The sequence below is a fragment of the Misgurnus anguillicaudatus genome, chromosome 3, assembly GCF_027580225.2.
Source record: "Misgurnus anguillicaudatus chromosome 3, ASM2758022v2, whole genome shotgun sequence".
Taxonomy (NCBI): Eukaryota; Metazoa; Chordata; class Actinopteri; order Cypriniformes; family Cobitidae; genus Misgurnus; species Misgurnus anguillicaudatus.
Genome location: NC_073339.2, coordinates 35,151,087 through 35,163,314, shown reverse-complemented (window position 1 = coordinate 35,163,314; position 12,228 = coordinate 35,151,087). Strand labels below are relative to the sequence as shown.

The following is a 12,228-nucleotide window of genomic DNA, read 5'->3' as shown; positions in this document are numbered from 1 at the left end:
TACTATTTTACTGTGCTATGTTTTTACTTATTAGGTTTTAAGGAGAATGCAACAGGTTCCAGGGCCTCTTACCTGCGTGATTCATCATCCAGGTTTTGCACAAATTGTCTAAATCCCTACACACAGAACATTTATTGTACCGACTATAAGCCTTTGAGGCGCAGGACTAGAGTAAGTTTTATTACATTTTTAAACCAATAACACTAAAGTATTATTATAGTAACAAAGTACCCAAAAGAACAAAAGATGTAACTTTAAAGAAAATATAGTAGTCAGTCAAAAGTTTATTTATTACAAATATATATTTAACTGTTAAACAATATACAAATAAACATACTTTAGTAACCATATTGTGCTCTTCTTTCAAAAAATTGTTCAATTCACTTCTTACAGCTACACAGCAAAATCATGAGAGTTGATTTTTTGGAGTTACTTTTGAGTGTTGAAAATCAGAGTTGTTCTAACACTCTCCATGTAAGACCTAACACTGTAGGAGTTAACATAATAAAAGTGTTGGTGTTGTTTTTGGTAGTTAGTGTTGTTTATTTTAAATCAACACTGACACTGTCTGTGCCCAACCTTTTAACCACGCCCATTTTACAATCAGTTCTTCGGCCGCGCAGCCGCCATTTTGTCCACCGTTCAGAGCAGCACGGTAAGATGACTTTGTGATATTAATAAAATATAACTCATTCTCAATTTGAAATATATTCGCATGTTTGAAGAATATGTGTAACTTACATGTGTAATGATTTTTATTCACATGCGACTGTGGTAGTTTCACACGTGGAAAACGCTAAGACACGAAAAATATTTGAAGATTTGAAGAGAAGCCAATTTGCTGAGGTAAGTTTAGTTTAATACTGATAGCTATATAATTATTATTTATTTTAATTGTTAGTTTTAGTAAGTTTAATTTAATTGTCAAACACATTTAACAAGTTATGTTTTCAATCAATATCTAAAAGTAATGGCGCCAATTGCGTGTGTGACTGACCTTAAAAAACCGTGTTAATTCCTTTTTTATAAACTATAATCCCTCAGAAAAAACTATGATTGTCTTGTTTTTATTATATTTTTACACGTTTTGTGTATTTATTGCATTGTGTAGTCTGCCAACATACGGCGTTGTGCTTTTATCTAAAACGTGGTATTGAAGGCTAAACCAGTAACAGTTAACGTAATAATTCTCTCAGACAGTAAAACCATTTAGCCTAAGTGACATTAGATTGAGAGGTTTTCGACTCATTTAGCGAATTTTCTCCCCTAAACAAAACTTTTAACATGAAACTTCTTTAGACCATAGTGGGCGCGGTTTTTTATAAGACGGAGTGTGTGCATCACGTGAAGAAAAAAGCAAGACATTAACGTTAGTTTCAAAATTTTCTTACGCCACGATGCTTCACAAACTAACGTTATATAAATGGTGACAGCATGATGTGTTTTGTATCTTGGGGTATTTGGATACCAGTGGGATGTACCGTGAAGCCGGTGTCGTTGGCTAACCAGGTAAGTTTTAGTTTAACTTTACCATGAAAATAGTTCGGCTTTTAATCAATGTTCGTCCACATATTAAGTTAAGACCAGAGTATATTTCACTTTGTGCGCCAAGGCGAGGGGTCGGTGTACAGTGCGTGTAGTAGTGCATACTTTACATATTTTTGTGTTTTTTTTCCTGCGCGTATGAGTATATTAAGAATTATCGCTATGCGCATGCGTCAAATTGCGTTCGACTGCGCGGCTAACATTATGCAAAATAAACTCGTTTAACATTATGCTATCTGCTCCGGGGCAGCGTATGTTATGGATCAGAGATAGCACTCCAAAGTGCAACCCGTCAGCTTGTTACACGCGAGTAACGTGACTAATTCAGACTTCGCGTTGCAGTGGTTGTTTAATACTGTGTACATCCACGCGGAAAACCTAAGCAAAATACAATTTGTTTTTGGAGTAAAAGTGCAGTAAGCATGTTATTTTGTGGTTTGAATACCATTTATGTTTCAAATGTTTACTATTAAAGCACCACTGTAAACTATGGTTACTATAAGATCCTGGTAAAACTGTGGTTACTACAAATAAAACCAAAAACTGTTAACTGAATGGTACAATAACACAATCATTATTTTGTGCTTGTCATTCTGCAAACGTGTGCTTAATCAGCCTTTTACTGCATTTCAGTAATAAGCATGTTGGTGACGGTGGCATGCAAAGGATCTAAGAAGTATGTGACAGTGACAGACACTGATGGAGAATATAACTATCATCAGTTTCACAAGGAAGGTTTGAATGCTGTGATAACTTGTAGAATTAATAGTCAGAGCCTTTATGTGGTTTTCAGTCCTGTTCCTGGGGACCTACTGCTTGGCACATAGAGGCTGTGTCTGAAACTGCATTTTGTCTACTATATAGTATGGAAGTAGGCGGTTTTAGACGCAGTATTTGTATGTCTTTCTTATTAAACACACCTGACTTGTCAGCTCATTAGGTGAGAATTGAGCTAAATGTGTTAGGTAAGAGATCAGTGAGTCCCTAGTAACATGATCAAAAACCACTTCTTGAATGTAACTAATTAATACATCTATTTTTTTATTTAGCACACATAATAAAATAATCTCCCTGTTGACCATATAAACATTATCTTCAAATTTTATCTGAAATCATTCTTACCCCAACACAGTGATTAAAAGATTCGGCCTGCCAATTGATGTAGACGTGAAGTACAAGGATTCAACGGGGACTGAGGTTGATGCAGACATATTCAATGAACTCCTACAGCAAGGCAGTGTTACTCTTACAGCCTGCTTGGATGACGGTGTGTCTGTACATTGTAACACTTTGTTTAATACATTTTTGATCTAAAATCTCATTCTATAATTCAATTAAAATTAGAAACACTTATATTAAATTGATGTCTTTGTCAGCATTTTGCTTTTACTGTGCATTCAGACCGCCACCGGCGAGAGCGTCAATAAAAGCTCTGGCCGCCCTGCCAACGACGCTAAAGGAAAGGCGTAGTGGACGCTCTGACGCTCGATGCATTCTCTGAACTCCTCTCAGGCGGAGGTTTCCGCCTTCCGATTGGTTGCCGCCGAACATTTCCGCCTTCCGATTGGTTGCCGCCGAACCGCGTTATATCTCATTACCATAAAGTTGAGCTGATTTCAACTCTCCTCGACGCTCACGCTGTACATGACGCCCCGCGCCCCTGCTCGCTGGAGCTCACCACCAGGTCTCTCATTGAAAATGAATGACTTCCGGCCACTTTGACGCTCTCGCCGGTGGCGGTCTGAATGCACAGTTAGTGTGGATTAAAAAGATTTTTTTTTACCGTTTTTGAACTCCACATTTATACTTTTCTGTCTAGATATGTCGGATGTTTCAATGTCTTCTGATACATCGTTTTCTTCTAATACATCCACCTTGATTATTGATGATCCCCCAACAAAGAAAGCAAGACTGACGAATGACTGTACAGATAAACAAGCAGAAAAAAATGTAGGCTTTTTTGAAAGAAACTGCTAGGCTGTTATTGTTTTCAATTATGTTAATAGTAGTACTTAAGTATGTGTATTTATTTAATATAAGCTTGTCTGTTTCTTCATGTTACAGATGGTGAATATGGTTCTGAAGTCAAAACCTGGTGGAGACAAAATTATGTATGAATACGATAAAACCAAAACCTTGTCAGACAGCACCCGCAGACAGTTAGTGAACATGCTTGTTGCTGATATGGTTGAAGTACATGGGTAAGAATAAAAATTTAAATGGTGAACTACACTGTCTGGAAAAAGTTTAAAATTGTACCTTTTTGTTGCTGGGGTTTTGTACCTTTACTGGTATATAAACATAATACAATGTTTTACCTTTTGGGGTACATAACTGTTCCTAAAGGATCTATTGTGTACCTTTAAAGGTACAGGTAACTGTTTTGTACCCCTAAAATTGAACTGGTACAAAATTGTTCCTTAAGGTACACAATAGGTCCTTAGGGTATAATATTGTACCTCATAAGGTTCAAAATTTCAATGTGTTGTATACCCATAAAGGTACAAAAAAGTACCTTTTAGGGTACCACCCCAGTGACAGAAAAAGGAACAACTTTTTTTTTTGACTGTACTTTAAGCTGGGTTGATAAAATATTCTTTAAAACTGATTAATCCACTGTTTTTCTTTCTCACATTTCTCTTTCTCAACTAATCCCTATACTCCGTGACCTAAAACAGAAGGACACCTCCACAGACTGTGCGAACCAAGTATGCTCTTGGTATTATTTCTTTGTTTCCCTACTTGGAGGACCCATACTCTAAAAATGGATATGTAAGTTGCTTATAATTATTATGTAATATACAGTGGTGGACAAAATTATTAGAACACATGACAGATCTGAAAATGTTGAACTTTTTTGCTACCCAAACAAGATTTAATTTCATAATGATGGTTGCCCTTATCTATTATTTTTTTGTGCTCGAAGCTACCATCCATTGTTTTGTAGGCAAAAAAAGTAAATATTTCCAGATCTGTCAGATGTTCTAATAATTTTGGCCACTGCTATATATAAAATAAACACAATGGGTATACATTTATTTATATCTAAGGTTTATTTGGCAAAATAAATTTGGCTTTTTTAGGAGCATTTCTATGATGCATCAAGTGGTACTGGTTACCTGGCCTGGCGCTTAAAGACAGTTCAGAGAAATACTCAAATTGGTGAAAAACACAGACCTGAGTTACCTGGCACCAGCAGTGGCCCATTATCTGAGAGAGAACCATTTTCAACCACAGAACAGCTGACCGGTGATGAGTGCAGAGAGGCAATATCAGTTATGAAACACACGTCAGATGAAAAAGTAGTAAAAGAAAAAATGAAGGCAACTTTCCAATACAGACAGTCTATTGTTCGAAATCCTGAGAAGTCCCATGATGTCTTGGACATGTTCCCTAGGTTCCTGGACACACCTGGCCTTGTAAGTAGAAAGCTTTGTCTGTATATACTTTTTGCCTTTTATGTATTTTTACTGTGTTTTAATTGGTTATTGTTGTAAAAGATTGAACAGGATTTCTCATTGCTGTTTGGAGAAGAGATCTCTGGAAAGTTTCTGGCAAAATGGTCAACCTTCTTCCAACCCAAAGTAATCAGTGAATCCAAAGGATTGGCCCCTAACCACCACATTGAAGAACTTGTTAAACATACTCAGCCTGAACTTGGTGACGGTAAGATGAAGTAACATTCATGGAAATCATAGACACAAACACTAAAGACTAGCATGACACTTTTGCTAACTTTGTTCCAATGCTTAATAACACTGTGAAATAATTTTTTCGAGAGTTACTTGACTAAAACTACAGAAAATGGAAAATGTTAATTCAGTTAGAAAGTAGAAGTAGTAAAGTATACGTTTATTTGTAGTTTTGATTCATTGACATGTGTGATTTGAGCTATCATCAAAACGCCTGTGCTCCCAAGTGTAAAAGAAGTACACTTCCATAATGTACTTGAAGTGCTCCATTTCACCCGCTAATTTTGTACTTGATTTACTAAAAAATCATCTTTGGTACTTCTTAAGATAATCTTTAAAACATCTAAGTGTACTTATTCGTAGTGATGCACCGATGTGAACATTTTGGCCGATACCGATAACCGATATGACTCTTGTCTGTTATGGCCGATGCCAATATAGAAAACACATTTTTATGATAATGAAATAAAGAGCTATTTTCCAAAACACTTTTTTTTACTTTTGCAATTTATTTTCAGAAATGACTGATTGGGCACCTTTACCCACGTGCAAAATGTCATCAATTAGCTGATTTCCCATATTCTTTGTAAGCTTCGGGATGCTTATTTTTTAAGTGATTGATTAAAATTGTTGTATAGAACAATTTTGCCCAAACTCCCCCTCGCATCACACGGCCCTCACTCTCATTGCATACAGCAGCAGGGGTGTCCAGACTTTTTTGTGTGGTGATCTACTTTTAAAATGATAAAGCAGACAAGATCTACATGCTAAAAAACACTTTAAATGCCTGGACTATACTGCATATATCTCTACATTGGATTTAGGGATGTCACCATTAAAAAAATCCTGGAGTTCATGTCGAGTACTGTTTAAAATAGCGGAGATATGTTTTAGTAAAACAAACTAGAAAGAAAATGACAATAGTATTAGAAGCATATAAATCAGCACAACGCTGCCGCTCTCTCTCTCTCGCGCGTGCACACCCTGGGCGCGTGGATCAGTGCCTGCAAGAATGCGATGCGATTGCATCCTGGTAAATTTCCGAAGTTTACACAACTGAGCTGCAGCGGGCAGGCATAAAATTTATAAAAACACATTTGAGATGAAAGGCACAGCAACGCAAAAAGACTTACGTTTTTCACAATTACTCTTGGAGGCATGGAGCAGCATGAGGATACACAGTTAACTTATGTGCGATCTACTGGCATTGCCTTTGCGATCGTGATCGACGTATTGGACACCCCTGTCATACAGCGTAGCGAGGATCTTCTTCAGACACTTTGAAGAACGACCAGGAAGACGACACAACCTGCTTCAGCACACGTGTAACGTATGCGCCCGTGCAAAAACAAACATCCTCACCCCCACACTCACATCTCCTACACACGTCAAATACACAGGAATGATTATCGGCCTGTTCACATCGGCCCTATTTTGACATCGGAACGATGCCGATGTGTAAAAAAATGACCATAAGTAGTGGTGCACAATATAATGGCCGCTGATATAACATCGGCCGATATATCGTGCACCACTACTTTGTGCTATTTTGAGAAACCATGACTTTGAACTAAATGTTGTTTTAACATACTATCATTGTATTAAAAAATGCACTTCGTTACCACTTGTAGTAAACTTAAACCCAAATTTTATACAACGGTAGGTTCAAGTTAAATACAAGTAGTACCTAAACTATTTTTTTTAAATATTTTTTAGCACATTTTAGTTCATATTCATGGTGTTTCAAAATAGCATACATAACTACACTTAGATGTTTTTAATATTAACTTAAGAAGTACTAAAGAAGAATTTTTATTATTATTTTTTATAATAATTATTTATAATAATATTATTTATTATTAAGTACAAAATTAGTGTGTGAAAACCTGGGCTCCTGTATAGCATCGTGGTAGAGCATTGCCTTAGTAGTGCAAAAGGTCATGGGTTAAAACCTAGGTAACACTTAAACCGATTAAGATGTATACTTTGTAATGCAGTGTCACTTTTGGATAAAAGTGTCAACCAAATTCATAAATGTAAAAGAATTCAGTTAACATGGTAAAATAACATTTGGTTTGGAAACATGTTTACTTTTACCTGCAGACTCGACTGGTTGGGACAGCGACATCTCGGCCTTACTGTTACTTCTCTATCTCCTACCCCCAACGCCAAAAGGCCACAAAAAGGCAGCAAAAATTAGCCCCCTTCAAGCAGGTGACCATCTAGTGAGATTTCTTAAGGTATGTTTTCATGTATTGGCTAGAAAAAGATGCCACTTGCACAACCTTTTTATAAGATTCACTTTCCTTAAAGGATTATTCCATTTTCCCAAAAGAAAAATTCAGACAATTCACCCACCACCATGTCATCCAAAATGTTGATGTTTTTCTTTGTTCAGTCGAGAAGAAATTATGTTTTATGAGGAAAACATTGCAGGATTTTTCTCATTTTAATGGACTTTAATGTACACCAACACTTAACACTTAACTCAACACATAACAATTTTTTTTTTAACAGAGTTTCAAAGGACTATAAACGATCCCAAACGAGGCATAAGGGTCTTATCTAGCGAAACGATTGTCATTTTTCACAAGAAAAATAAAAAATATGCTCTTTTAAACCACAACTTTTTGTCTAGGTCCGGTCCAGCGCGATCTAACGTAAATGCGTAGTGACTTAGGGAGGTCAAGGGTTACATATATAAAACGCACATTTGCGGACCATTGTAAACAATAAACTGACACAAAGACATTAAATAGTATCAGTTGACATACAACAACGTAGGAACGGTCCTCTTTCTCAACACTTGTAAACACTGGGGCGGAGTTTCGCGTTCGTCCTCTGTGACCTCTTGACGTGATGACATATTGCGTCGGGTCACGCTGACGCATCACGACCGGATCTAGACGAGAAGTTGTGCTTTAAATATGTATATTTGTTATTTTTATTGTAAAAAATGACAATCGTTTTGCTAGATAAGACCCTTATGCCTCGTTTGGGATCGTTTATAGTCCTTTTAAACTCCGCCGAAAAAAACTGCCAAGTGCTGAATCAAGTATCAAATCCTGGGCTCCATTAAAGTCCATCAAAACGAGAAAAATCCTGCAATGCTCTCCCCAAAAAACACAATTTCCTCCCGACCGAACAAAGAAAGACATAAACATTTTGGATGACATGGTGGTGAGTAAATTATCTGGATTTTTCTTTTAAGAAAATGGACTAATCCTTTAACTTGGTTTACTTGGATTTCCAGATGGGAACCAGCATTCCAGCTTTTCTGGAGAAGTTTGGATCCGCACAACCTTTCCTGTTATGCATAGGAGAAAATAAGAAGAGCATTCAGAGGTTCTTCCTTGTCGTGGACATGAAAGCAATTCCGTGCAAGGCTCAGACATCGGTGGGGGCTTTTGATGAACTTTTTAAAGCACACTTTGTGTTTAGCACATCATACAGTGAAAGTCTGTCAAGCTTCTACATTTTCATCCAAACTGCCATTTACAACATTGATGCTGGAAGTTCCAAAGAAAGGCCAAGAGTCAGAGAGTTGCGGGCAAGGTTTCTAAGTGAAAATAATTGATTTTCCTGTGAAGGTATGGTCAAAGCATGTTTGCCTGTTTTATCTGTAAAACGCATCATCAGAGTTCTTCTCTTCTTTGTCGTCATCTAAAGTTTCTACATGGACTTAACCCTGGAAAGCGTTTGCGGTTATGATGTGCAGAATTTGAATGTTCTTCTGTGTTTGGCACATATTCAGGTTTTAAGAAAGATGATTTGTAGTACAGGTAACAGGGGACAACTTGGCAATGACATACTAACATTTGATTTTTTATTACCACACTTTATTTAAATCTCTGTTCCCTGATAAGAGTCTGTTACCTAAACAGCATTTTATGATGCACTACCCCAGGTGTATTTGTAAAATTGATCCTCTTTTACATTTGATTTGAGGCAAAACACAATTTTTTTTAAACGGTCAGTAAAAAGTTTTTAAAATCTCACTAAAACTTTGGTAAAAATATTGTGCCAACCTGTCACTTATTTTAAAACTGCACTTATTGTTGCATGTGTTACTGTATTAAGTGTGTCAATGAATGTTAATAAATGTCTGTGTTTTCATAAGCAACTGTTTCTTTTGCACTTTAATTTTTAAAACATTGTGCAAGTGGTTTAATTTTTTTAAAATAAATTGTAAAGACTGTATTAGTTAGGATAAAGATCAATTTAAACCCCTAGATTATTTGGATGCAGGGTTTGTGTTATTGCTGTAACTCTGCAAAGTGTACAAAATGTACACCCAAGGGATTGACATTTAACTCTCCGCAGTGAATATCAACACTAGTTAGTGTTTTTAGGGTCAACTCAGTACACTAGTGTTAAAAATGTCTGGAGTTAAAGTAGATCTCATTAGTGTTAAATTGTCACACTTTACTCTAGTGTTGAAGAAAAATAACTCTTTGTGGTGTCAGCCAGTGTTGTTTTTCAGCTCTGTACAGTGTTGCTGTAACTCTGTGCTAGTGTTAAACAAGAAACACTTTAGAGAGTGTTAAATTAACTCTGTAAATATTGGGACAATATGTACACTCATTTAGAGTTGATTTTAACTCTATCAGAGTTGAATTAACACTGGTCATTTTGCTGTGTATCTATTCAGATAAATGGCATATCAAAGCTTTGTCAGCTGGTGCTATCTAAGACGACACTTTAGGGTTATCATCCTGTCGTGTGTTGTTCTCCAGATATGCTTGGAGCTTCCTGATCGGAATGTTGGCTTCCGACGACCCCTGCACTGAAGATGGCATGCAATCACGTCCTCCTTTGAAGGTCTCTCAAACTGTGATGCCAGGTCCATTGGAATCGGGGTTTCCTTCAGCTTATCTTCAAATACCTCATCAAACACAAGCCTGATCACATCATCCACATAACTGTACAAATATTGCAGTCAATAAATCTTTTGTTTTGATAATTTATTTCCCTGCTTCATACATTAAGTTTTTAATTATGAATGTATTTGAAATAAAACATTACTGCTTACAGTATGTCACTTGTGTGTTTTGGGAACATAGCCTTGTACTTTCCCTCTCCTGCTTTTGTTATGGCTTGGTGACATTGTAATGGATGGCTGCAAGGTACAACCTGTAAAAATATAAATATGCAATTCATTTATTCTAAAAGTAAATACTACTTTACTTTATTTAACACAGTTACTAAAATACCTAAATACCCGCACAGCATTCCAATAAATGGGAAAGTCACATTTTTTGCTGCAAATCTGAAATCTCAGGCTACGGACGGCAAAGGCATCCACTGATGATGGTGATTGAAACATTGTGAAACGATGCTACTGCCTGGGTTCCTATGATTATGCAGAGAAAAAAACTTTGTCATCATCAGTTATACATTTAAGACTGGTAGTGGTTTCACTAGCTAAATACATCATATGTGTTACACACCTTTGCTCCTCATATGCCTTGTACTGTGTGTAATGATGTTGCATGTTTGCATACAGTGTAGAAGGATGTGTCCAGCTGCGAATCTAGGATATAGACAAATAAAACAAACATGTATTCAGTCAAAAAGACATATTATAACAATAGAGTACAACGATTATAAATCGTTAGACTATTCATTAAAACGTTAATGTATTACATGTTACACGGCCCAACATTAGCAACACACATTACGTGTTTACTTCGTTTCAAAATCTAAGAAAGCTTAAAGTAAAAACAACAGTAAAATACATATCACGTTAAACAAATCATCTTTACCGGTAACAGTTTAGCTGGAACAGACTATCGATAAAAACGATAGTCTGCATAATTCAACACACACGTGTGTAAATATGGTACGTTGTTTATGAAATACATTATTACAACACAAAACAATTAGCTTGCAAGCTTAGCTCTACACATAGATATATATCTGAGCTCTACAAGCACATAATGTTAAGCTCCGGTTACAGGTAACGTAACTTACAGTAAAGGCAAATAATAAACATGAATACTTACAGCCTGTGATCCAGAAGTGCACGGTAATCCAACTTTCAGGAGGAGACGTCGCGCAGCTTTGGTTCATGAGAAGCAGTTATTGTGAAAACTCCGTGAACAACTTCTGACTGGATTTTTCCGGAACCGTATTAAACATGATGTCCTCTGTGTTAGTCCATAAAGTGCTATTTTGCCCTTGCATCTAAAGAGACAGCGTCTACTCGAGAGATTTAATCGCTTAAACAATGAAACAAGAGTTTGCAAACAGGGTCAAAGCAGGGACTCCCAACCTCCGCCATTTTAGCTCTCTTCTGACTCAGCGCTCTCCACCCCCGTCTTTGAGGGCGTACCCAAGCCAAGCAGAGAGGGCTGAACTATGATAATGTTGGTCTTATCTACGTCACCAATCCCAGGAAGTAAACTGTTGCCTACAATCCGAGTGTTTTTTGTAGTCCTCGAACGTTAGAGACGATAACTCGCGTCATCGTTTTCTTTGAGGTATGTACTTTTTGAATATCGTTAGCATGTACTAATACACACTTACACACAAAAGGATGTTTAAAAACGTGTATCTCATAATAGGTGCTCTTTAAGATGTGTTTTCGTCGATCGGATCACAAGTGGACGAGAGAGACAAATTACGTTTACACCTGGTATTTAAATCCGTCTCTTGTGCACTTTCGACTGCTTCTGTCCTGAACGGGTGGTCTGTCGAGACTGTGGGCGAGTCTCTCTGCTGTCATTTAAATGCGAACGGGAGTAATGACAAGTTTACATGGATGCGAACTAATATTATGTCGGAGTCCGCTGCTTGTTTTGTAAGTAAACGTGCTGCACAGTGTTTTGTACATGTATATGTTAGAGCTTTCTCTGAATTTTCAGGACAATTGATGAAATAAGATTGCGCAACTTTCACACGCTTGCAAAATGAAACTGCGGAGATCAGCCGCTTTAGTTTTATCAATGAAAGGCTAAAAATAGCGCTGTTCACCGTGTGTTTTGCGCCA

General features: G+C 36.9%; 1 protein-coding gene and 1 long non-coding RNA gene across 5 annotated transcripts; one reads left to right on the top strand and one right to left on the bottom strand.

Moving 5' to 3' along the window:
- The first annotated feature begins 397 nt into the window (after nt 1-397).
- LOC129431790 (uncharacterized) lies at nt 398-9,356 on the top strand. Of its 3 annotated transcripts, XM_073865573.1 has the most exons (11): nt 398-655; nt 779-846; nt 2,179-2,280; nt 2,678-2,812; nt 3,365-3,495; nt 3,610-3,746; nt 4,224-4,317; nt 4,629-4,964; nt 5,046-5,211; nt 7,341-7,477; nt 8,491-9,356. In XM_073865573.1, the coding sequence occupies exons 3-11, from the start codon at nt 2,187-2,189 to the stop codon at nt 8,812-8,814; spliced, it is 1,554 nt and encodes a 517-aa protein (XP_073721674.1). In that variant the 5' UTR covers nt 398-655; nt 779-846; nt 2,179-2,186; the 3' UTR covers nt 8,815-9,356. The 3 variants fall into 3 exon arrangements, with proteins under 3 accessions (XP_073721674.1, XP_073721679.1, XP_073721681.1); XM_073865578.1 differs by lacking the exons at nt 398-655; nt 779-846 and adding an exon at nt 876-1,509; XM_073865580.1 differs by lacking the exons at nt 398-655; nt 779-846; nt 2,179-2,280; nt 3,365-3,495 and having other exon boundaries at nt 2,688-2,812.
- A 527-nt stretch (nt 9,357-9,883) lies between these two features.
- Nucleotides 9,884-11,818, bottom strand: LOC129437234 (uncharacterized). Of its 2 annotated transcripts, XR_012368573.1 has the most exons (5): nt 11,243-11,818; nt 10,688-10,770; nt 10,459-10,590; nt 10,270-10,370; nt 9,884-10,159 (listed from the first exon to the last, which is right to left on the bottom strand). It is a non-coding gene; the product is annotated as an uncharacterized lncRNA (long non-coding RNA). The 2 variants fall into 2 exon arrangements; XR_008642193.2 differs by having other exon boundaries at nt 9,884-10,370.
- Nucleotides 11,819-12,228: the final 410 nt, after the last annotated feature.